Here is a 26,398-nt window from a genome sequence, read left to right as displayed (position 1 = left end):
GTGTTAAGATCCAAGGGGTTGGATCGGTGTTCACCAGGAACTTGGTGAAAAAGCCTCTCAAGGCTGCCCAGGGAAGGAAGGTTTTGGGGGGACAGGAAGTGTTCCAGACACTGAAATTTCTGGATGGTGGCAGTGTTACCACATCTAAGCTAGTAATTAAGCTTAGAAGTGTCAATAGAGGTCCTCACATCTGTATCCTAAAGTTCAGAGTGGGAAAGGAACCTTGACAGATGTCTTCCCAAGAGACTCATTTGGGGTCTGATCCAAAGCACACTGAAGTCACTAGAAAGACTCATTGAATTAAATTGGGTTTGGGTCAGGCCTTTTGGCTGGCACTCTGGAAAGACAACAGCCTTTTAGGAGTTAATAGATTCTCTGTGAAGCAAAGTAGCATAATTTCCACTCCCATCCCCAAAGAAAGAGCTTTTTCTCCAAGAAGCTTACTTGAGATCAGTAGAGTTTGTTGGGGTTTTTTGGTTTTGTGCCTATGAATATTTTTAAGCCTCTCTGCTTGAAATTAGCTGGCAATTCCGGTGCCACAGACCACACTTTTGCAGAGATGAGCCCAGCGGGAACTTGGATGCCTCACTGAAGCCCAACAACTCCTGTAGGGTAGGCCAGCAGCCGGAGAGTGGACGATTCGTTTCATGTGATCAGTCATTTGGGGGAAAAATTTGCATTATGCACAATATGTGGCTGAGCTTTCATCTAGCAGATGTGAACCTCCCTGACAACTTGAATTCAGTAGGGGAAGGAGCAGTAGAAATACGAGGTTGGGTGCTTTTCCTGTAACAAACATCTTTAAGAAACTTTGCTTCTCATGTTGCCTTCACAGTGAAGCAAATATGGGCCTTTGCTTTCTTTGACTGTAAGTATTAAAAAGGTGGTGTGAGAGCAATAAACTAGTCTGAAGCTTGCAGCTAGTATCTATTCAGCTGAAGGCAGCTATTCATTAATAGGTGAGAGGTTATTTACCACCTGGATTTAGATCCTAATCTGGAGAGGGCTTTTGTTTTATGTTTATGAAGGAGCATGGTCTAGCAATAGGAATAAGATGCTCTAAAGCAGAAGCAGTGAATTCTTTTAATAGCTTTGCTGCAGAACATGCAGGAGCTGCATATGTTGCTGATTCAGTACACTTCATACGTCCAAGTCGTTGCTGATCCAGTGCCCCAACATGGTATTAGGGGTGCTGTGCTGTGGGAGGTGCTGTCTTTCAGATTTCATGCAGTTCTAAATTATGCAACCTTCCTAACCTTGCATTAACACAGAATTTTGAATTTAAGGCATTGGATTCCAACTCTTTCGGATATTTCACTTTCAGATTCCTTTATTCCCAGTCACAGCTGTTACCACCATCCTCCCTGAGATTCAGACCTATAAATAAGGAATAATTTTTGACTCCTCCCTCTGCTTCAAACATCCAGGCTACGTCCAGTGCCTGGCACTCCCGCCTCTCCCACCTAAGAACATTTCTAAATTCAGACCTTTTATCTATGCTCACAACTAGAACTCAACCAGATCCTCAACTCCTACCTTGATCACTGCAACGTGTGCTCCTCTCCAGCCTCCTTAGCAGCTTCTAGAGTATTCTTCCCTGCCTCTTGTCCCCCAGTTCTAAATACCTCCACCAACTCCAGCTGTTCAAGAAAAATAATTTAACAGCTAGATCACATGCAATTGAGACTAATAGTGGAGAGTTCAACAAAAGCCACTGACACTACAGAAAGAACCACCAATAGAGCAAACTCTACAGATGATAGATGCAGAACAAGACGATGACTCAAGGATTCCAGACTGACCACAGCCACATGAAAAAGCTGTTACACATTCAGTTTGTGTAATTAAAAAACCAGTACGATTCAGACACTTAGGCTGATACGTACTGAATATCAGGAAAGTACAACATAAAGCAGACGTCTCCAAACTGTGGGTCACCCCCCTGGTGGGGCACAGAGGAATGTTCAGAGGGGTGGAGGGAGAGCAGTGATCCCAGGCCAGCCCCCATGAGGAGCAGGGAGGGAACGCCACCCAGATCTGCCCCAGCTCTGCTCTGGCCCCTCCCCCAGCTGCAGCCCTGGTCCCCAACCTCGGTGTAGTTCCATACCTGGCAGAAGGCCCAGCTGCTGGCCTCCACCGCAGCTCAGCTGCGGCTCTGCTCTTGGCCATAGATCCTGCTGTTGGCCCCCCACTGCATCCCAGCTATAGCTCCGCTCCTGACCCTGGCCTCAACCCTTGGCTGTGGCTATGGCCCTACCCCCATCTCCAGCTGCAGCCTCAGACTTAGCCCCTTTACACCTATTTGTGTCCCCCGCCATGGGAGCTGCAGCCCCACTCCAGGCAGGCATGAAGAAGCAGACAGGGTAAGGGGGGCATAACCCCCCAAAATTTGGGGACCACTGACTTAAAAGGGAGAGATGCTATGGAATGCTAACCTGTATTATACTGTTCAGCCACTAGGTGGCACTGTGTGTCACATACTTTATTTAAATTAACCTCAGCCATGCCACCAGCAGAACATTAAAGCCGGGGTGCCCAACCTACAGCCCCATGGGCTGTACATGGCCATTCAGAGCATTTCTTAAGGCCTACAGCCTGCTTCAGCACAATATACTAACGACAGATTCATTAGCATTTTGTTGTCATATTTACATCATTTTAGGTTACAAGTGTGTAAACAAACAATACTGTAAACAGAAAACAACAAGCTGAACTTAAAATATAAATCAATACAGGATGTTTGGCCCACACAAGGTGGTGCTTAGGTTTATGTGGCCCTCCTGTGTAATAAGGCTGAGCACTACTGCATTAAAAAAAAATCTTATCGTGAACCCAACTAGTGTGCATCTCTCCAACAAGGAAACTCTGCAGCCAGTCCATATCTGGTACAGAAGCCTGACTTTCTAGAAGTAGCCCTTCAACCTACTGTGTAAAATACTTGAATTCACAGAATCAGGTCCCCATTTATCTTTTAAACTCCCACAAATACCCCAGTAACTCATTTCTGGAATCTATGTAGGTTCCTGCACTACCCAGCTGCCAAATCACTTGCAAAGTGTCAGTTCTTTGTGAATGTATTTCAAAAGTGCAGGTCCTGGAAATAGCCTTGGAGATCTCCAAGCACAACAGCTGGAATCGAAGGGATCACAAATGTTCTGTGATCAGATATGCAGCACTAGCACATACTCTAGGTAACCTACAGGCATGCGAAATAATGCCAAAGGGTTTTCCCAATCACCTGTAAGAGCAAGACCTGCTGCTGCACAATCTACTGCCAAAATTACTAATTTCAGAGACAAGGCGGACGATGTTTTTGTTTAAATAAACAGCTCAAGGTATTGCTAACAGGTTCCAGCATGCTTCCTGGAATGGTCTGTATGAACTGTGTTTTATTTAAGTACACAAACACCAGTGAATCCAGACAGCAGGACATTGGTGTACTGTGTTTAATGCCAGTCCTATGTGAAACAGTTACCATGAAAATCAAAACCTAGATGCTCATAAATGCACAAGAAAGATCAGATTTTGCAAGTCTTGTGAAATGTGGCTATTTTTCACGAAAATTCATGTAAGTGAAAGACATTTAGGACTCAAAAGCAATCCTTTTTCTAATTTTGTGCACACAGTGTAGGATTTTCAAAATAATTTAAGTGATTTAGGAGCACAAACCCCCATGACTTTCAGTGTGACTTTTCTTCTTTTACTTTTGAAAATATCGCCTTTGGTCAGTTTGCATCCTCCAAAAACTTGACAGTCTGATTTTCAAAGAGGCTGAGAGCCTGAGCTCCCATTAGTTTTTATTGGAGTAACAGGAACTAAGCCCTTTCAGAAATCAGGCCCTATTTATTTCACACAATTAAATGTAAAACCTGCAAAACCACACAGCTAAAAATGTCTGGATTGTGAAATGGCCCAGAACAAAACAGGGACTGTTCCTCGCCGCCCTTTCCCCCGGCATCATTTAAAAAACAAACACAAAACGAAGACATTTTTGAACATTCTAATTTTATAGTATAAACCAGGGATAGACAACCTATGGCACGCATGCCAAGGCAGCATGCGAGTTGATGTCACTGCTCTACAGCCAAAATGCTTCAGAAATAAATGTAGTCAAACTTTACTAATTCTGGGTCACTGAGAACAAAAATGATGCTTAAAATTGTTGATTGGTTCTAGTCTAGCTGTTGGGCTCCAGACTACAGCAGTGGAATCTCCTGGCAGGTGATGTTAGGGTTTCCATGTTCCGTGACCGTCAAAAGGATCTTGTCCCATTCTTCTTCATGGAAGGTGATCTTGTAGCCTGCAACAACATCGATGGTGTGATGGCAGCCCTCAACATGTTCAGATTCCAGATGAGTGCGAACTGTCATTTGATTCATCGAAGATGAGTCTTAAAGCTGGTTGTTGCTGCAGAATGGCAATGTTTTGCATAATTCCAGTTGTCATGCAGTCCATATGAAGGAAACCTATGACAACATGAACACTTTGAGGTGCATAAACTAGACCAACATCAGTGCGCTTTGGCGATTTGGAAGGTTGTGCTCTCGGTTTTTTTGGTCTGCAGACTGGATACACAAGTACTGCTGTTTTTCTCTGCGAATGGGATTAGTCGTGCCAAGGAGATTCGCACTACATCAAGAAAGAGGCCACTCCGACAGTCATGGAGCCTGGGAAGGAAAGTGTTCAGCAATCCACCACTTGTTGAATCAAGGAAGATTGTTACACCCTTACACATCAAGCTGGGTCTGATGAAGAACTTTGTCAAAGCCATTGCAAAACACAAGCAGCTTCAAATACTCCGTGGAAAATTTCCAAGGTTAAGTGAGCTAAGATAAAGGAAGTTGTCTTGTTGATCCTCAGATTCGTGAACTTCTTCGAGATGATGCATGACAATGCACTGCGTGGCAAGGAAAAGACGGCATGGAAAGCCTCCAGTTAGTGGCAAATAAATTTTTCAGAAACAACAAGGCAGACAACTACAGTTGTTGGTGGAAACCTCCTCAAGGCATACAAAACCTGGTTGCAACATGTCACTAAAGATACATTTTTGCACTCTCATCTAGATTTTCCCACTGACTGGGAGCAGTGAGCAATGAACGGCGAGCATTTCACCAGGACATTGCAACAATGGAAAACGCTATCAGGGCAAATGGAGCCCATCAGTGCTTGCAGACTATTGCTGGACAGTGACAAGAGATGCTCCATTAATAAATACAAGAGACAAGCCAAGAAGTGCCAAGTAGACACTGAATAGGACTAAACTATGTACATAAGTTTGCCTTCTGTTTCATAATAAATTTTATTTATATAACCCTTTTGCTGATTTTTAAAGTGTTACATAAACAGGACAGGTGAAATATTATCATGTAAAGCAACCATAAACACATGAAAATACCTAGGTTTACAATTTATGATTAAAATTCTACTATCTACACAATATACATAGACATAAAATGTAAAAAACTTAAATATCTTAGAAACAGTAGCCAATCAGTTGTTTTAATTGTCATATTTGAATTCAGCACATCAAAATACATAATACATACCACATTTTATCTCTGAAGCAGACGACTTCTCAAAAATTGTAGACCAGTGTTTTCAGTGGCACTCACGTTGCCTGGGACCTGGCCACCGGTCCGAGGGGCCCTGCATTTTCATTTAATTTTAAATGAAGCTTCTTAAACATTTTAAAAACCTCATTTACTTTATATACAACAATAGTTTAGTTATATATTACAGACTTATAGAAAGACTTTCTAAAAACGTTAAAATGTATTATTGGCACGCGAAACCTTAAATCAGAGTGAATAAATGAAGACTCGGCACACCACTTCTGAAAGGTTGCCGACCCCTGGTATAAACTGTAGATTATAGAATCATAGGACTGGAAGGGACCTCAAGAGGTCATCTAGTCCAGTGCCCTGCACTCATGGCAGGACTAAGTACCGTATATACTCATTCATTAGCCCGTCCGTTTATAAGCTAACCCTCCAAAATGGTTAGGTAAAAATCGCAAAAACTGCATGACCCTTTCATAAGCTGACACTATATTTCAGGGGTTGGAAAACTTTGGCTCCTGGATCGTTAGGATAAGCCACTAGCGGGCCTGGATGTTGTGTTTACTAGGAGCCTTCACAGGAATGGAGCCCCTCAGCTCCCACTGTTCACGGTTTGCTGTTCCCAGCCAATAGGAGCTGGGGGGCTCCATGGCTACAGACACTCCAGGTAAACAAAATGACAATGTATTATATATTTAATTCAATGATTCCACAGAGTTTAAAATCACCACATTTGGTGTAGACCCGTTTATAAGCCAACCCCTTCCTCTTTGATGCATAATTTTTTTACCAAAAATATTCAGCTTATGAATGAGTATATACAGTATTCTCTAGACCATCCCTGACAGGTGTTTGTCTAACCTGCTCTTAAAAATCTCCAATGGTGGGGATTCCACAACCTCCCTAGGCAATTTATTCCAATGCTTAACTACCCTCATAATTAGGAATTTTTCTCCTAGAGTCCAACCTAAACTGTCCGTGCTGCAACTTAAGCCCATTGCTTCTGGTCCTATCCTTTGATGTTAAGGAGAACAACTTATTTCTCTCCTCCTTGTAACAACCTTTTATGTCCTTGAAAACTTATGTCCCCCCTTCAGTCTTCTCTTCTCCAGACTAAACAAACTCAATTTTTTTCAGTCTTCCCTCATTAGGTCATGTTTTCTAAACCTTTAATCGTTTTTGTTGCTCTTCTCTGGACTTTCTCCAATTTGTCCACATCTTTTCTGAAATGTGGCACCCAGAACTGAACACAATACTCCAGATGCATCTTTATCAGCACAGAGTAGAGTGGAAGAATTACTTCTTGTGTCTTGCTTACAACACTCCTGCTAATACATCCCAGAATGATGTTTGCTTTTTTTGCAAAAAAGTGTTAAGCTAAATATGAGCCAACAGCATGTGATCCACTAGGACCCCCAGAACCCTTTCTGCCATACTTCTTCCAAGGCCATCATTTCCCATTTTGTATATGTGAACTGACTGTTCCTTCCTAAGTGGAGTACTTTGTATTTGTTCTTATTAAATTTCATCCATTTGATTCAGATCATTTCTCCAGTTTGTTGAGATCACTTTGAATTTTAAACCTAGCCTCCAAAGCACGTGCAACCCCTCCAAGCTTGGTATTACCCACAAACTTTATGAATGTACTCTGCATGCTATTATCTAAATGACTGATGAAGTTATTGAACGTAACTGGACCCAAAACTGATCCCTAAGAGACACATCTGGATTTGCTCTTCCAGCTTGACTATGAATCACTGATAAACTACTCTCTGGGAACGGTTTTCCAACCAATTATGCACCCACCATATACTAGCAACAGCTAGGCTGTATTTCTCTAGTTTATGAGAAGGTTATGCAAGATAGTATCAAAAGCCTTAGTAAAAATCAAGATTAGCACATATACCCCTTCCCCCCCACCCCCCGCCCCATCTACAAGTCTTGTTATTACCCTGTCAAAGAAAGCTATTTGGCTGGTTTGACACCATTTGTCCTTAAACAACAGTCAGCATAGATTTATCACTACCTTATCGTCTAGGTGTCTGCAAACTGATAATTTAATTATTTGCTCCATTACCTTTCCAGGTACTGCAGTTAAGCTGACTGGTCTGTAATTCCCCAGATTGTCTTGTTTCCTTTTTTTTTTTAAATAGATGTGCACTATATTTGCCGTTTTCCAGTCTTCTGAAATCTCGATGGTCTTCCATGACTTTTTGAAGATAATCGCTAATGGTTCTGATATCTCCTCAGTCAGCTCCTTGAGTATTCCAGGATGCACTTAATCAGGCCCTGGTGACTTGAAGATGTCCCCCCCATATTCTCTCTTCTCTCCCTTATACCTTGGTATAAGGGCCCATGTTACTCCCATATTCCAACCCTTTTCCCAGTCTCCATGTTTGTTTAAAAGGTCTTTTAAAAAACACTCTTAACACTGGCTTTTGGAATGGTCCTAATGGCTGATACTCAGCTGCTTCTGCAGATTACTTAGAGCTTTGATTAAAAATACTAGTACAAGTTATCTATCTGCATATCCATGTCAAAGCTGAGTCTCAAGGGCTAACTGAACGTCAGAAATGTGGCAACAGACAACCTTCATGTCATGTCGGAGTGTCCCAAAGACATCTGTTAAGAAATAAAGGAGTTCACAATCTTTGAATGAAGCATTCCTTACCCAAATAAGCAATTTGCCTCCTGGTTGTAATCACCATGAGGTAAAGTCTTTTTCATCACCATGAGAAGGCCAAATCTGTTTCATGTGAACAAGGAATACTTTTTCTTCAGTGTGCAAGCATGTTATGAACAGACCGTCTTGAGACACTCCTATGCTGCATGGCAAACTGTCTACTATCACATTTTAATAGGGCAAATTGTTCTACATTGAATGCATAATCTCCTCTTAAGGAGACTAGTCCATCTGGATATCATTGGTACCTATTTGGCCCCCATTACATTAGCAGCCAAGTGCCTCAATCTTTAATGTATTTATCCTCAACATCCCTGAGGTCGGCCAGTGCTATTATACCCATTTTTCAAAGGGGGACATGGAGATCCAGAGAGACAAAAAGTGATTTGCCCAAGGTCCACAGGCAGTCTGTAGGAGGACAGGAAACTGAACCTGGAGCTTGCAAGTCCCAAGCTAGCACCCAAACCACTAGGCCATTCTCTCTGAGTCACTGGCTGTAATGTTAGTATTGTAGAGGGAGCAAGACACTCAGGGTATGTCTACCCTGCAATTCAAAACCCACAGGTGGCCCAAGTCAGCTGACTCAGGCTCGAGGGCCTCCGGGCTGCTTAACTGCAGTATAGACTTCCAGGCTCAGCCACAGCCTGAGCTCCGAGACCCTCTGACCTCATAGGGTCCTAGAAATTAAACTCCAGCCCAAGCCCAGAAGTCTATGCTGCAGTTAAACAGCCCCATAGCCCGAGTCAGCTGGCACAGGCCAGCTGCAGGTGCCTAACTGCAATGCAGACATACGCCCCAGGATACTTCTATCCTGCAGTTGGCTGACTTGGGCTCACAAGGCTCAGGCTGTAGGACTAAAAATTGCAGTTTAGACATCCAGGTTTGGGCTCTGGTCCAGGTCTTGAGACTCTGCGAGGAGTCGAGTCCGAATGTTTATATTGTGATTTTTATCTCCATAGCCCGAGTCCATTGACCCAGGCTCAAACACAACGACACAGGTTTACTGCAACATAGACATACACTCAGAGCCTAAGTCTCACTTACACCAAGGCCATTTTTCACTGTTCTGCTGAAAGTGAACAAAGCATAAAGATAATCAACAAAAATTAAAATGATAGGACATTGTTTGCAGTGTTGTTGTAGCTGTTTGGTCCCACATATTAGATAGACAAGGTGGGTAAGGTAATATCTTTTATTGGACCAACTTCTGTTGGTGAGAGACAAGCTAGAGAGCTGTGTAGCTCGAAAACATCTTTCATCAAAAGAAATTGGTATAATAAAAGGATAGTACCTCACCCACCTTTTCTCTCTAGGAATCATAAATGAGAGAGGGGAAGATCATCGATTTCTTCTTGCACAGAAGCCAGCAAAAGAATAATTCCCTTAAGTTTGTTTTCCAAACTTTTGTCCAGTCTGCTTTTAAATGCATCAAACAGAGTTGAGGTTTTCACCACTTCCTTTGACAGCTTACCAGATCATACTAGACATGAAAAAACATTAAACTCAAACCACCACCTTGCCACCCACTGCCTCCCATTTGCTCAGTATATCTACACTTATTCAGAAGTATTAACACAACTATAAATTCTAATGTAGACATGACACCAAAACATTTGTTCCAGGGCACAGACGTTAGGCTACTGGTTATATTTAATGCTGAAGCCTAGAATATACAGTTCTGTTAGTTAACAGTTCTCAAAATAAACACCTCTGTGTTGACATCACTCCTGTTTATTCTAACTCTCTCCCTAACTCTAGTGTCAATGAGAATGGATAAGCCACTGAAGTAGCTTTACTCAGCTCTGTTCTTGCTCCTATATTTCTCAGATTGTACAATACTGCATTTGAATCTTACAGCAAGTTATAAAAACAAGGGGAAGTTTTGTCAAAGTCAACCTTTCAGATGATGGACATGTGATTAGTTGATATGAACCTGTAGCATTTGTTTAAGCCAGATGTCCACTCATTCTTTTCTTCCTTGTCTCTAGCCACGGAGGCGAAAGGCATTGTAACTAGTTTACTCAATCCCCTGGCTTCAGTTTAAATTTCACCATAACCAGTGTGTATGTTAGAGCTGAGCTGAACCAAGAATTTGATCAACAGGCTTTATTATTTTGTGAGTCTGAAAGAAACCTTTGGGTCTAGGTGACCTTTTCCTATTTATGAGCATGGTTTCATTATTCATAATTATTCACTCAACAACTTGGATCAACAGTTTTCAGCCTCTGGCTTGCCTGAAAAATTCAGCTCTTTGGTAATTAACATATGTTAAACTAATTTTACAAAATGAAAATGCCTCTAAAGGAATACTGGGGTATTCCCCATCAAGCAACTAACAAGAGCTAAGTATCAGATTCATAAACATTAAGGTCAAAAAGGACCACATTATGGTCATCTAGTGCAACCTCCTATATTATTCAGGCCATAACATTTCATCCAGTAATTCCTGCAATGGAGGGAATCATTCTTTCCAGTTATGTAATTGAGCACTATTGCAAACCAAACAACTGTGGAAGAGGTTAAAGAAATGAGAGTGTAGCGGGGTGGTTACCAGTTCCTGCCCTGAGGGGTTTAAAAAGCAGCCCTGGAGAGGGCTGCAGCTCTAAAAGCTGGGCTGACTAGGGAAGCAGCCGCAGCAGGGTCACGTCCCAATCTGGCCAGTATAAAAAGGCTGTGCGCCAGGAACCCAAACAGTCTCCCTCTGCCTGTAGAGGGAGAAGGGCCTGGCTGCAGAGACCTGAGCAGAGTACCTGAGTGGAGCAGGGCTGGGGAAAGGCAGAGGAGCTGGGGAACTCCTGCCTGGAGAGCCCCAGGCTGCGGCCTAGCATAAGGCCAACAGGTACTGGGGGTTGCAGAGGGCAGCCCAGGGGTAGGCACAGGGAGCAGGTCCAAACCCAACCTTGCCAGTGATGAGTGGGCTGATACTGCAGTCTGCCCCTGGGAATGGAGGCAAGACAATGATTGGCAGTAGCCTGATAATGAGGCAAGGTGGGGATAGTGGGTGAGGGCTTCCTGGGGAGGGGAGACTCAGAGAAAAGGGGTTACTGCCGGGGGGCAGCATCCCAGCTAACAGGGCACCGGAGTCCAGAGAGGGACATGGGGGCTAAGCAGTAGTGGATCACTGGCCTGCAGAGGGTGCTCCGGGCTGGAAATAGAGCTAATTCCCTGAGAGACCAGCAGGAGGCACCGCAGGGGTGAGTCCGCACCCTTACAGAGAAGCATATCTGAATATCTCCATATGTACCTATGGTACTGTCTATACCAGAGAAAACACCCTTGATGGTAGCTACTGACTAGCATTTCATCTAACGTCATCAGAAGACACTACCTCTCCCAAGAGACAGGATAACCAAATAGGCTTTAACAAGGCACCTTCTAGATACTCCTTGAACTATATACAGACTCATTTTATGGATGCTCAGATACTATCGAAAATGGTGTGAATACCTATACAGATGTTCATTTTGTGAAAGGAATCATCCATGCAAATTCCTTCTCAAGGACATGCCACACAGCTCTTATCCTAAGCCAAACAAGAAGTGCAAACACATTTAAGATCCACAAACCTATTGTAAATCATTTGCTCGTCAGAATATGAATTTCCATCTTTTCCTTCAAATACCAACTAGTGAGCTAACACTACCTATAAAACCCACTGTTTCCATTGGTGTTACCAAAAGACAACTCCTGTTTTACAGCAAGCAGCTTTCTTGCACTGGTGAAGAATGAACACGCAGGATCAAATGTTAATTTATGATACATTCTTGCAGTCAACTGGGCTGCATGCAAGAGGGCAAAATCCAGCCCACAATGCGGCATTATGCCTGAAGGCATGTATGCAAAATTTCATGCACAATCTCATTTCCGTGTACCTCTGGACAGAAATGATGTTAAACTGGTGGGAATTTAGAGGTTGATCACCACTCTGAAGGCAATGGCAGTCTCTCTGTGGATAACAGTGCAGCTTGTATTGGGCCTTTAGAGAAAAGGCAAAAAATATGAATAAGGCTGGACTTAAATAATGTGTCTGGAGTGATAAACAATGCATAAGGGACAAGAAGAATTAATAACTAACTATCTACACATTTGGGATTTGGAGAGTTTGAACTCCAAGTGGGTGTGGGAGAGGGGGTGGAGCCTTCATGTAGGGTGGTCAGTGAGGGGGGAATAAAAGACAGTTACTCACCTTTGTAACTGTTGTTCTTCGAGATGTGTTCCTCATATCCATTCCAAGTAAGTGTGCGCGCGCTGCGTGCACGTTCGTCAGAAGATTTTTACGTTCCTCAGAAAGATAATGTAGAACGCTGGTCCCTTCGGGAAACAGACATCAGTGGGATCGGTCGCCGTAGGTGCCCAAGAAGAGTGGCGCCCCACCTATGAAGTGCCGGATAATGAAGATAGATCCACTGCGGAACCAAGCCCTGACAGGGTTCCCATACTTGATCGGCGCTCTCCACAGTAGGGGAAGGAGCGGCAGGCTTTGGAATCGGTATACTGAGCAACATCTTGAAGAACAACAGTTACCAAAAGTGGAGGTAACTGTCTTTTCTTTGAGTGGGCTCTCTATATCGATTCCAACAGGTGATCCAAGGCCTTACCTAGCGGATGGGAGTCGAAGAAGTGATGTGGCAGAATGCAAAAACTGCGCTGAAGCCAAAGGGCTGGCATCATCTCTGGACTGTTGAACAGAGCGCGTAATGAGAGGCGAAAGGTGGTGGTATGAGAACCAGGTAGCAATGCGCCAAGCATATTCCTGGATGGGCCCATGAGCTGCAGGAAGGCGGCCAATGAAAGCCTGAGGATCCCTGCGGTAGAATGTGCGGTGGGGTGGGCCTGGGAGGAACCCATGAGCCCAGTATAAACAAGTCGGATGGCATGCCGGTCACCCAAGACGAATCCTCTGGAAGGAGACCGGAGGGGCCTTTCATTCGGTCGCCACTGCAACGAAGGAAGTTTGAGGGCTTTTACGAAAGGGTCTCCGCGCCTACGATATAAATCGAGCGCTTCTATCGAGGTCTAGGGACGTGCAACTGTTGCTACTTAGACTCATGTCATAGGCAGAAGAACACTGAGTTCCACCTCCGGCTCAGTGTGTCGGCTAGGTACGGCCCCCTAGGTGAAGAAGACTTTGTCGGTCTGCACCATGGGACGTGCTTCTAACCAGAGAGGAGTAAATATACCAGCCCCGAGCCGATACGGTCTCCCTATTCGGATGCACTTAGCTCTGGACATGCTTCTCCACAGTAGGGGGAAGACGGCAGGCTTCTGGAATCGGATGATGAGCAACATCTTGAAAGAACAACAGTTACAAAAGTGAGTAATGTCTTTTTCTCTTTGAGTGCTTCTCATATCGTTCCAACTAGGTTGCTTTCCTCACACGGTGTACTAGGCTATTTCGTCCTCCCCAGCCCTAAAGCGTTTTGCTTGGTTGTCGGACCTGTGAATGTTAGCAGAGTGCAGGAAATTACTTGCCTTTGCCAAGTTCTGCAATCATCTCTTGTTGGGGGTTAGATGGTGATCTATTTTTCTCGACCAAAAAGCCTGTGATAAGACGTCGACAATTGGGGGGGGGCAGGGTGTGCCCACCCAATAGGACATCAAGTAAGGGGCTCTCTTTCTTTTTTGAGCTGGGGGATGGAAGGGAGAGCGATATGAAAAGGGATAACATAGCCCCAATGGGCCCTCCAAGGGTTAAGAAGCTGCTGTGGGCAACATATCTCCGTGATGGGGCCAGTGACCTTCAGGAAGGCTGCCTAGTATGATAGCTTGTCTGAGCCTAGAAGCTAGAAGGTGTTTGCTACGGTGATGTGTGCTCGGATAACGGTGCACTGAATCGTCAGTTGCACAGTTGCGTGTACCAATTCTCGGGTCACCTAATGCCGTAGAGTCCTTCCGGGGAGTGATGGACCGGTAGGCCTTTCGATTTTCTCGATCTCCACGCACCCCTCAAGAGGTTGAGGCATTTTACGAAGGGTGTCTGTACAATTCAGTTGCGAATTCCTCCCTCTAATGGACGCATCGATATTAAAATGAACAGTCTGACTTTTAAGGTCGTTCCCCTTCTAAATATGGCCGACCCGCGGCATCTGTACGGAAGTGTTCTCTACGGTGGGAGTGCAACATCTGTTGCTCCTCTTAGGACTCCGATAGAGACAGTCATTAGAGTCCCAGAAGATTGCTTAAAAATTCTCGCTAACGGGCTCGCAATTTCACGCGCCAGTTCCTTTAATATCCTCGAATGGAGATTGTCCGGGCCCTCCGATTTTGTCCCATTAAGCTGTTCAAGTTTGGCCTCTACCTCAGATGCGGTAATATCCACCTCCATATCCATATTCCCGTTTATCATACCTCCATCATCCCTAAACTTCATTCGGTCTGCCACTGCGACGAAGAGTTGAGGCATTTTACGAAAGGGTTCGTCTGCTCGATATAAAATGCGAGCGCTCTACGGATGTCTAGGGAGTGCAACTGTTGCTCTTGTCATGATGAGTGCGGTTTCGGGAAGACTGGAAGGAAAATATCCTGGTTGACATGAAAGGCTGGTACCACCTTAGGGAGGAATGCCGGGTGTGGTTGCAACTGCACCTTGTCCTTGTGAAACACAGTATACGGTGGGTCCACTGTGACAGCCCAAAGTGCGGAGACTCGTCTGGCTGATGTAATAGCTACGAGGAAAGCTGTCTTCCAGGACAAGTATAGTAGCGAGCAAGTTGCTAACGGCTCGAATGGGGCAGACGTAAGTCTGGTTAGAACCAGGTTGAGGTGTCAGGTTGGGGCGGGGCGGCGTACTTGGAGGTATAGGCGCTCCAAGTCCTTGAGGAACCGAGAAACTATAGGGTGTGAGAACACGGAGCAGCCACTTTCCCCTGGGTGGAAGGTAGAGATGGAACCTCAACTTTATCATGAACTTGTTGAGTTCTCGCAGGTCTAGGATAGGTCTGAGAACTCCCTTTGCCTTGGGGATTAGGAAAGAGCGGGAGTAGAACCGCTTGCCCCTTTCGTCCTTTGGTACCTCCTCTATGGCTCCCACGGCAAGGAGCGTCCGCACCTCTTGTAAGAGGAATTGCTCATGAGAGGGGTCCCTGAAGAGGGACGAGGATAGGGGTGGAAGGAGGGGGGTAAAATAAACTGGAGGTGAAACTCAAGTTCCACCATGCATAGGACCCAACGATCTGAAGTTAGCTGGGACCCCACAGGAAGGAAAAAGGAGAGGCGGTTGGAAAAAAGAGGAGGGAAAGGATCCTGGAAAGTAACTGGTACGCCATCCTCGGGCGCACCTTCAAAAAAGTTTGGCTTTGGCCCCTAGGTGGTTTGGAGGGACCCTGATTTTGGCCCCCTTGGGGTCCTGTCATCTACGACCGGCTCTACCACGCCTTCTGCCAAAGTCCTGCCTCTGTCTAGGAGGAAGGTAAGGGCGGTGAGGCTGGGGGTGGAAAGGCCGACGCTGAGTCACTGGCGCGTGCATGCTGAGAGAGTGCATAATGACCCTGTTGTCCTTCAGGCTTTGCAGCCTAGGGTCCGTCTTTTCAGAAAACAGGCCTCTACTGTCAAAGGGCAGGTCCTCTATCGTATGTTGCAGTTCCGGCGGGAGGCCTGACACTTGACGCATTTCATGGCTTCTCATGGCAACTCCGGACGCCAGAGTCCTGGCTGCAGAGTCAGCTGCATCCAACGAGGCCTGGAGGGAAGTTCTCGCCACCTTTTTCTCCTCCTTCAAGAGGGCCACAAACTCCTGACGGGAGTCTTGAGGGACTAACTCCGTAAACTTGCCTATCGCCACCCAGGTGTTGTAGTGGCTAAGCAGGGCTTGCTGGTTTGCCACCCTGAGTTGGAGGGCCCCTGCAGAGTATACCTTATGGTCCAGTAAGTCCATGCGCCTAGCCTCCATCAATTTTGGAGCTGGAGGTTGCTGGCCATGGCGTTCCCTCTCACTGACAGACTGTACGACGAGGGAGCAGGGAGGAGGATGAACGTACAGGTACTCGTACCCTTTGGAAGGCACATGTACTTGCGCTCAACTCCCCTGGCAGCGGGTGGAACGGAGGCTGGAAACTGCCAGATGGTATCAGCATTGGCCTGGATCTTCCGGATAAATGGTAAGGCCACTCTTGTGGGGGCGTCAGCTGACAGAATATCCCACCACCGGGTCCTCTATCTCCGGGACCTCCTCCACCTGGAGATTCATATTGAGTGCCACATGTCTCAGGAGGTCCTGATGGGCCCTCAGGTCAATTGGAGGAGGCCCTGTGGAGGATGTCCCCGCCAAGGCCTCATCGGGAGAGGAGGAAGAGGAAAGGCCAGGGACAAGCGGGTCCTGTGTGGCCTCGTGCTCTTGGACGCCCTTCAGCTCCCGTGGGATCTGGGAGTCTGGTGACTGAACTGGCGCTTCCTGCGTACTAGTGGGAGGGGGGCAGCTGATAGTTGCCTCCAGCACCCGGTGCTCCGATGGGGGCAGAGCGAGATGGGACCGGAAGTACACCTGATGATATGCCCAAGGTGTCCAGAATGACCACTGATGGGGGCCTTGATCTTGGGCCTGGGTCTCCTGGAAGATTCTGGCGGGCACATCGGAGTCATGGTCCTGTGCATAGGAACTGTCTGCATGAGATGACAGTGATGTGTGTTGGGATGGCCGAGGGGCTGAAAAACCCTGGGAAGAGTCTCCCTCTCTGACTGATCTTGCTCTGTATGGCACCTGAGAACGGTACCGGAAGCCATACCAGTACCGGGAACAAGATCGGGACCTACGACCGGAGCAGTGCCAGGAGGTCGACCGGGATCTCAAAGCTTGGCATCTGGAGAGGCTGCGAGAGTCACGGTGCCTGGAGCTGGATTGATGGCGAGAGTACCGGGCCAGCAAACGGGACGCTGAACGGTGCTGCGAGTGCGACTGGTACCGAGAAGGGGAGTGGTGCCAGGACTGTGAGCGGCGTCGGGACCGGGATCGGCAACGGGACCGAGAACCCCGGCGGGATCACAATCGTGAGTGGTGCCGCTCTGCAGTGCCGAGAGAGGATGGTCTCATCATGGCAGGCTTGCCCACAGATTGTATGACCCGCACTGGCGGTGCCGGGGGTTGAGGCAGTGCAGACTGTGACTGCGATCAGTTCCCTCGCCGTGGAAAATGTCTCCCGCGTGGAGGGAATAGCGAGCTCAACCACGGCTCTCGGCGGGGAAGCTTTCAGGCACCGCACCTGATGGCCCTTCCGGGACCGGAATCGACAGTGCCAATGTTGTGGGTGCCGCAGCAGATGTAGGTGCCGGGCAGTCCGATCTAGCCAGGTGCTCTGACTGCAGCGCAGATGGCACGGAAGCAGCGGAAATCTTATGCCTCTTCACCCTCGGGGAGAGAGAACAGTGCCAAGCAGACAGCGGTGCCAGAGATGGTTGGTGCAGAGAGGCCTTAGGGGTACCGGTGCGATCCGGTGCTGAAGAAGCGCTTTTGCCAGCTGACTGACCAGAGCTCAGTGCCGAGGGCAGAGGAGTAAGAGCTGCCTCCATCAGGAGCTGTTTGAGACGAAAGTCCCGCTCCTTTTTCATCCTCGCCTTGAAGATCCGGCATTTATTGGCTAGGTGGGATTCCCCGAGACACTTAAGGCAGAGTCGTGAGGATCTCTTGTTGGCATTGGCTTGTGACAGGCCGAGCATGGTTTGAAACCCGGTGAACTGGGCATGGGCCTCGGCACCAGGTGTGGGGAAGGGGCTAATCCCTGAACCCCTCAATTATATACACTAACTATGTTATAGAACTAATAAAACTAACTAACTGTGAGCATAGAAATTTCAACTATATACACAAGAATAACGAGAGAACTACAAGTAGCTAAGGAAGTGGAGATCAGCTAAGCCGCGCTCCACCGTTCTAATGACAGACCCGGGCAGTAAGAAGGAACTGAAGGGCCGTTGGGTCGGCAGGGGTATATATCCGGCGCCATGGCGGCGCCACTCTAGGGGGTGACCCAGCCGACCCACCGAGTGTTGCTAGGGTAAAAATCTTCTGATGAACATGCACACATCTAATTGGAATCGATATAAGAAAGCACTCGAAGAAGAACTAGGAGTTGTGAGCTGAAATTGAGCAAGGAAACATTTAGACTGAATAACAGGAAGAAGTTAACTAATGGTGAGATCTCTTAGGTTGTGGAACATTCAGGCAAGGAAAACTAGAGCATCAAAGGAGATACTGTAAGAGAGTTCTTTATTGGCAGGACAATAACTTGTTTTCCACTCCATGCATCTGATGAAGTGGGTTTTAGCCCACAAAAGCTTATGCCCAAATAAATTGTTAGTCTCTAAGATGCCACAAGGACTCCTCGTTGTTTTTGCTGATACAGACTAACATGGCTACCATTCTGAAACCAATTACTTGTTTTTATGACCGCAGTCTAATGTCTGCAACATAACATCATGACACATTGTACTGCCCATTTCAATTATCTTCTTCTAGTCATGGCCAAGTGAGCTGCACATGGCAAAGGGGATCAGAAGAAAGGATGCCAAAGAAGGTAATGATACACACAATGAATGAAAGGAAGGACAGCTAACTGGAGAACAAGTCTGGATTTAATATTCCTGCCCACGCATACACACCTCATACCTTCTTCCATACCACCACCCATGCATGGAACATCCTGCCTACCTCTGCTTTCCAAGGCACTTCACAATCATTTAAGTCCCAGAATCCAAGTCTCTAGCTCATACAATTGCTAAGAAAGCCTTCAAAATATGAACCAAGAGTAAAGTGGTGCAGTGCTTCTGTGCTCTAGTCTGTAGATAATCCGAAAGAGTAATTCCAAGTGGTATAAACTGTCCCTCATTGCAGTGATAACACTTCAGCCTAATAATCTTGCTAACGATTGCACACAGGGGTGTTCTTATTTAGAGCCAGATTCCAACACCCTTCCTGACTTTCCAGAATATCCTACTCACAGGTAGACCCCCATTAATTTCCTGTTGGACTCCTCATGGAGTAGAGTACTACTCAAGATGAATAGGGGTGTCAGTTTCTCGCCCTCTGCCTTGTACAGTGCCAAACAAGATCAGTGAATCCTAATAATATCAGGAAAAAAGTTCTAAAAGACTATACCAAATATAGGAGTTTAACTGGCAATTCATATTTCTAATCTCACTACAGTATTTCATGTTTACTGGGGTTTTTTAGTGGATTATTTGCAGAGAACTTAATATAACCAGAACACTGCTGGAGTGATGGCCAACACACACACACAAGGTAATTCTCATTGTCTCTACAATAGCTCCAGTACAGCTCCACCAGAAGGTGGCAATAACAAGAGAACTAATGTAGAACACGAAGCGTGGATAGAACAGGCAGTGTGGATAGAGCACTACCATGAAAATCAGGAAACCTGGGTTCTACTCCCAGCTCTACCAGCGAACCTATGTAAGGTTTTAAAAAGAACACACAACTGTTCCCCTGTGTTTGTTTTCCTTCCTGCCCCTTGTCTTGTCTAATTCAACAAGAAACTCTTCAGGGCAGGGACCGGTTTATGTGTGCGTACACAGCCTGGGACAAATCAACACTCTCAGAGGTACCATAATACAAATAATGAGTAGGGGCACTGGTGTTTTACTGTTATGATGCCTAATCCTGCACAGATTGTGGTGGTGAAACTGCACTGTCCACATTCCATTTTAGCTACTAGTGGCAGAATGGAAACACAGGAAGCTTTCTGAAAAGTGCAAATACAGACAACAAATTCCTACAGTGATGAGTGTCACAAAAATATCTATAAATAAATGTCAGGCCTGAGTACATTTCTATTTTCTTTTCAAATCCATGCCCAGTATATTCATGGTTTCAGCAAAACAAGAATACTTCTGTGTCTAATTAATCAGCAATGGCAACACTTCTGTACCTACCATGGCATCTGGGGACAGACTAGCTGACCACAGCACTTCAACATGATGGAAATAAAATATATTCTACTTAGTGGATCGAAAAGACAGATGAGAACCTGAATTGCAAACTCAACCACTTAGTTTCAAGAAAACAAAAATTACTGTACTGAGCTCTTCAAATCAAAGCTTTTACAATTTAAAGAGCTTATTATTATCCTTAAGAGAGAAAGCAGTATTTTTTCCATTGTATGTTATGTTCCAGGTTATTCTTAAAATGCAAGACAATTTTTTTTCCATTTAAAGAGACATTTCTAAGAACAAGTTAGTACTTCTGCAATGTCCCAATACCACCTCTGATTATTAGCAAACTTTAAAATAAAGCAATGACTATAGATTGCCTTCTAAATCCCAAGGCCTGCTTCAACAAGAGGGGAAATTGGGAGATGCCAAAATAAGTGACTCTTTCCCTTACCTTAATCATCATAAGTAATCCATTCATAAGTCCTTAGGATCCCATACAGGTTCTTCTAAGTGTGTCCCCTGCAAGCAATCAAAAAAAATGTTTTAAAAAAATGAAGACTTAATTTAATAACTATGCAATTACAAATATTTTTAGGAAAGATATGAAAGAGCAAACACTTGCAACTGCCTTCAGCAAATCATCTCCACTTCACTTGCTCTCTATTTAGATGTTATTGTAAAACTATAAAGAGACCCCGAGAGAGAGAAAAAAATAATATTATGGACACATTTATCTTCCACTAAAATGGGTTTCCAGTCCCTTATATGGTAGTAAGCATGTATAGGGGATAATATGACCTTAAAAATGAGCAATCAGTCAGAAGGCAGTCTGTAGGAGATGATATGGTCCACACTAGGGATCAGGTGGGTGTGACTACTTTTCGAGTCAAATCACTCTAAGAGTCACACCTTTTTGCTGTTGATGAAAACCAAGATTGAGGCTAAATCACCAAGCAGAACACTCTGACATATGCAATTTTTCAGGGAGCATCAGATTTGGGAACATCCTTCAAGAAAATGTACCAGAGGACCCCCCATCCAACCCTCCTACGCCACCTCATCATTGTCCTGAAATATGTGTCCCAGCTGAGTCTTCATTACTGTGTGACCTACCAAGTTCGGACTTGAGTCCCATCTTATGTATGACCTGGGAAAAAGCAGAATGTCTTGAGCAGCCTACAATGACATTCATGGGTGTCTGTCAGATCAGAACTGACTTTGGTTGTGCAGGACACCCATATGTGACTGGGAGGAGAGGTTTTTCTTGGCTGGTGTTTTCGATTTATAGCACAGTGCTAAATTTAATCTGAGGTTAGTGAAGTCTGCTGCTGTTTGAGCAGAATGACTGGGGGTGGGGGTAAGGGGAAGAGAAGAATTGGAAGAAAGAAAGGAAGGAAATCAGAGAGAGACAGCAAAGGGAATAACTTGACTGCGACACCCATCTCAAAAAGAGAGCTGGGCTCAAGACCCAGCACATTAGGGTGACCATATTTCTTAAAGTAAAAATGGGATGGCCTAGGGCTCACCCGAACTGCTCCCTATATAACAAGAAACATTGTCCACTAAAACAAAAATACTATTTGCATACGAAGGCCCCAAACCCACATTAACAGTGAAATCGGTATTACAGGCAGAAAGCAGAAACTCAGGCACCAAGGCCCAGTTGCATTTCATTGCCAACTGGCTTAGAATGGGATTGCTTTTTATTTTCTAAATTTTCAGTGCTCACTTCCTGAAATGCCATTAGTTTGCTATTAAAATGTATTGTAAATAGGGCTGTCGATTTAGCGCAGTTAACTCATGCAATTAACTAAAAAAATTAATCGCAGTTTTAATTGCATTGTTAAACAGAATCGCAATTGAAATGTATTAAATATTTTGGATGTTTTTCTACATTTTCAAATTATTGATTTCAGTTACAACACAGAATACCAAGTGTACACTGCTCACTTTATATTATTTATTACAAATATTTGCACTGTAAAAATTACAAACAAAAGAAATAGCGTTTTTCAGTTCACCTCACACAAGTACTGTAGTGCAGACTCTTTAGCGTGAAAAACACGGTTACTCACCTTTGTAACTGTTGTTCTTCGAGATGTGTTGCTCATATCCATTCCAGTAGATGTACGCGCCGCACGTGCACGTTCGCCGGAAGACTTTTACCCTAGCAACTCCAGCGGGCTGGCAGGTCGCCCCCTGGAGTGGCGCCGCCATAGCGGGTAATATATACCCCTGCCGGCCCGCCCACTCCTCAGTTCCTTCTTGTCGGATACTCCGACAGTGGGGAAGGAGGGCGGGCGTGGAATCGATATGAGCAACACATCTCAAAGAACAACAGTTACAAAGGTGAGTAACCGTGTTTTCTTCTTCGAGTGATTGCTCATATCCATTCCAGTAGGTGATTCCCAAGCCTTACCTAGGCGGTGGGGTCGGAGTGAGAGGTCGCAGCGTGCAACACGGCAGAGCCGAAGGCTGCATCATCCCTGGACTGTTGGACCAGGGCATAATGGGAAGCGAAGGTGTGCACGGAGGACCAGGTCGCTGCCCTGCAGATTTCCTGGACGGGTACTCGCGCAAGGAACGCCGTCGATGATGCTTGGGCCCTAGTAGAGTGCGCGGTCACATTGCCCGACGGAGACCGGCCAGGTCGTAACAGGCCCGTATGCAGGATGTCACCCACGAGGAGATCCTCTGCGAGGAGACAGGCAACCCCTTAACCCGGTCAGCTATGGCGACAAAAAAGCTGGGGGATTTGCGGAACGGCTTGGTCCGTTCTATATAAAAGGCGAGCGCCCTACGCACGTCTAAGGAGTGCAACTGCTGCTCCCGGCGAGACGAATGAGGTTTCGGGAAAGAATACGGGTAGGAATATGTCCTGGTTGACATGAAAGGCCGAGACAACTTTGGGAGAAAGGCGGGGTGCGGCCTTAGTTGTACTTTGTCGCGATGGAACACCGTGTACGGGGGCTCTACCATGAGGGCGCGTAGCTCTGACACACGCCTAGCAGAAGTGATGGCCACCAGGAACGCCGTCTTCCAGGACAAGTAGAGGAGGGAACACGTAGCCAGCGGTTCAAACGGGGGGGGGACATAAGACGGGACAACACCAGGTTCAGATCCAAGAGGGGGCTGGGCGCAGACCTGGGGTAGAGACGCTCCAGACCTTTAAGGAATCTAGCCACCATGGGGTGTGAGAAGACAGAGCGGCCATCGCTCCCCGGGTGGAAGGTGGAGATAGCGCTAAGTGAACCCGGAGAGAGACACCGCCAGGCCTTGCTGCTTGAGCGACCAAGGTAATCGAGGACGATTGGGATGGAAACATCGGTGGGGTGGAAGCGCCTCTCCGCGCACCAGCACGTAAAGCGTTTCCATTTGGCTGAGTATGTCGTCCTCGTAGACGGTTTCCTACTTCCCAGAAGCACCTGCCTCACTGGTGAAGAGCAATGCAACTCGACCTAGTCAGCCCACGCAGGAGCCAGCTGAGAGGTGCAGAGACGGAAGGTCCGGGTGACGAAGCCGGCCGTGGTCCTGCGTGATCAGGTCCAGGTGAAGAGGCAGGGGAACAGGGTCGACTACCGACAGGTCCAGCAGGAGAGAGAACCAATGCTGCCGGGGCCACGCCGGAGCGATCAGAATCAAGCGGCCCTGTCCCTGCGCACATTCAGAAGGACCTTGTGAATCAACGGAAACGGAGGGAACGCATAGAAGAGGTGCGTCGCCCAGGGAATCAGAAAGGCGTCTGCAACCGAGCCCGTTCGCGACCTTGGAAAGAGCAGAACATCGGGCACTTTCTGTTCCTGCGGATGCGAAGAGGTCCATATGGGGATGCCCCCACCTCCGGAGAGCGCCAGGGCGATGTCCGGGCGAAGGGACCACTCGTGGGAGCAAAAGGACCGGCTGAGCCGATCCGCCAGCGTATTCCGAACCCCGGGAGAAAGGCAACTAAGTGAACAGAGTGGGCTATGCAAAAGTCCCACAACGTCATGGCCTCCTGACAAAGAAGAGGAGACCTCGTACCGCCCTGCTTGTTTACATAGTATACCGTCGTCGTGTTGTCGGTGAAAAACCGAAACACAGCGACCTTGGATCTGCTGACGGAACGCCTGACAAGCCAGGCGGCGGACCGCCCTCAATTCTCTGCACGTTGATATGTAGGGCGAGTTCGGGAGGAGACCAGCGGCCCTGGGTCCGCAGGGCACCTAGGTGAGCTCCCCATCCCAAGTCTGAGGCGTCCGTTGTCAGGGACAGCGAGGGCTGGGGCGGATGGAACGGAAGCCCTGCACACACGACGGACCGATCCAGCCACCACTGGAGGGAGTGGAGGACGTCCTGAGGAATCGTGACTACTGTATCTAACGGCGCCTGGCCGGACGGAGCTGAGGGATGAGCCAGGACTGGAGGGGCCGTAGGCGGAGCGAGCACATGCGCGCCGTGACGAATGTGCAGGCCGCCATGTGGCCCAAGAGTGTCAGGCAAGTACGTATGGAGGTTAGAGGTGCTGCCTGCAGCCTGTGGATGATGGCTGTCAAGCCTGGAACCGCGACAAGGGAAGAACGGCCCGGGCCATGGTGGAGTCTAGAACGGCTCCGATAAACTCTATCCTCTGAGTAGGGGTTAGAGTGGACTTCTCGGCGTTGAGCATTAGGCCTAGGCTCATGAAAAGGCGCTGACCATGCGGACGTGCGCAAGGACTCGCTCCTCTGAGGTCCCCGGATAAGCCAGTCGTCGAGGTAGGGGAACACATGCACGCGACTGCGACGAAGAAGGCGACGACTACGGCCATGCATTTGGTAAACACTCGTGGGGCCATCGAGAGGCGAACGGGAGGACCGTGAATTGATAATGCCGGCCGCCGACAACAAAGCGAAGGAACCTTCGATGGGGCGGGAAGATGGCTATATGGAAATAAGCGTCCTGCATGTCGAGGGTGGCGTACCAGTCTCTGGGATCCAGGGATGGAATAATGGTCCCCAAGGACACCATACGGAACTTCAACTTGACCAGGTATTTGTTGAGCTCTCGTAGGTCGAGGATGGGTCTGAGACCTCCCTTGGCCTTGGGGATCAGAAAGTAACGGGAGTAAAAACCCCTGCCCTCTCGTTCTCTGGAACCTCCCTATGGCCCCTTTGTCGAGGAGCGTTCGTACCTCCTGGAGGAGGATCTGCTCGTGAGAGGGGTCCCTGAAGAGGGACGAGGAAGGGGGGTGGGAGGGCGCGGGTACGAAGCAAACTGTAGGCGGTATCCAAGCCGCAACGCGCGGAGGACCCAGCGGTCTGAAGTAAGCTGGTACCACGCCGGGAGGAAGAACGAAAGACGGTTGGAGAAGGGAGGAGATGGATCGGGGAGGACTGGTACAGCAGCGCCCTCGGGCGCACCTTCAAAACGAGGGCTTCGGCCTGGAGGAAGGCTTGGAGGGACCTTGGCTTTGGCCCCCCTGGTTACCCGATTGTCTGCGCTGCCATTCCTGTTTCGCCGCCTGGCAAAGTCTTGCCTTTGCCTGGGCTGGGGGGTAAGGCCTGTGTTGCTGTTGAGGCCTGAATGGTCTACGCTGGGTGACGGCGTATGCATCCCCAGGGCGCGCATAATGACCCTATTGTCTTTGAGGCTTTGCAGCCGAGGGTCAGTCTTGTCCGAAAACAGGCCCTGGCCCTCAAACGGAAGATCCTGGATGGTATATTGGAGTTCCGGAGGAAGGCCAGAGACCCTGAAGCCACGAAATGCGGCGCATAGTGACTCCGGAGGCCAGAGTCCTGGCGGCTGAGTCTGCAGCGTCCAAAGCCACCTGTAGGGAAGTGCGCGCGCGACCTTTTTCCCCTCGTCAAGGAGAGCGGCGAACTCCTGACGAGCGTCCTGCGGGAGCAGCTCCTTAAATTTATCAGCCGCCACCCAGGTGTTGTATGTGTAGCTGAGCAGAGCTGCTGGTTGGACCCGCAGCTGCAGGGCGCTGCGGAATAGACCTTGTGCGGCCAGCAGGTCCATACGCCTCGCCTCCTTAGACTTGGGGCTCCGAGCTTGTTGTCCATGGCGAGATTGAACACGGGGGAACACGGGGCGGTGGACATATAAGTACTCATAGCCCTTCGAAGGGACCATGTATTTACGCTTGACACCCCGAGCAGCGGGGGGAACGAAGCCGGTGACTGCCAGATGGTGGTGGCATTGGCTTGGATGGTCCTTATGAAGGGCAGGGCGACACGAGTGGGCGCATCTGCCGAGAGGATGCTCACGACCGGTCCTCGATCTCGGAGACTCCTCAGCCTGGATGTTCATATTT

At 47.4% G+C, this 26,398-nt stretch overlaps 1 protein-coding gene across 1 annotated transcript in view; it reads right to left on the bottom strand.

Annotated features, from left to right (window-relative positions):
* PTPRA (protein tyrosine phosphatase receptor type A) overlaps positions 1-26,398 on the bottom strand; it is a 267,066-nt gene that overhangs the window by 119,344 nt on the left and 121,324 nt on the right. The window contains 1 exon segment of the mRNA XM_075066663.1: positions 20,573-20,640. Within this exon segment, the coding sequence (XP_074922764.1) occupies positions 20,573-20,599 (27 nt within the window). The 5' untranslated portion in view covers positions 20,600-20,640.

Source organism: Chelonoidis abingdonii, chromosome 5 (assembly GCF_003597395.2).
Source record: "Chelonoidis abingdonii isolate Lonesome George chromosome 5, CheloAbing_2.0, whole genome shotgun sequence".
In the NCBI taxonomy this organism is placed as follows: Eukaryota; Metazoa; Chordata; order Testudines; family Testudinidae; genus Chelonoidis; species Chelonoidis abingdonii.
The sequence above is the reverse complement of the archived record's forward strand: the minus strand, read 5'-3'. Positions and strand labels throughout refer to the sequence as shown.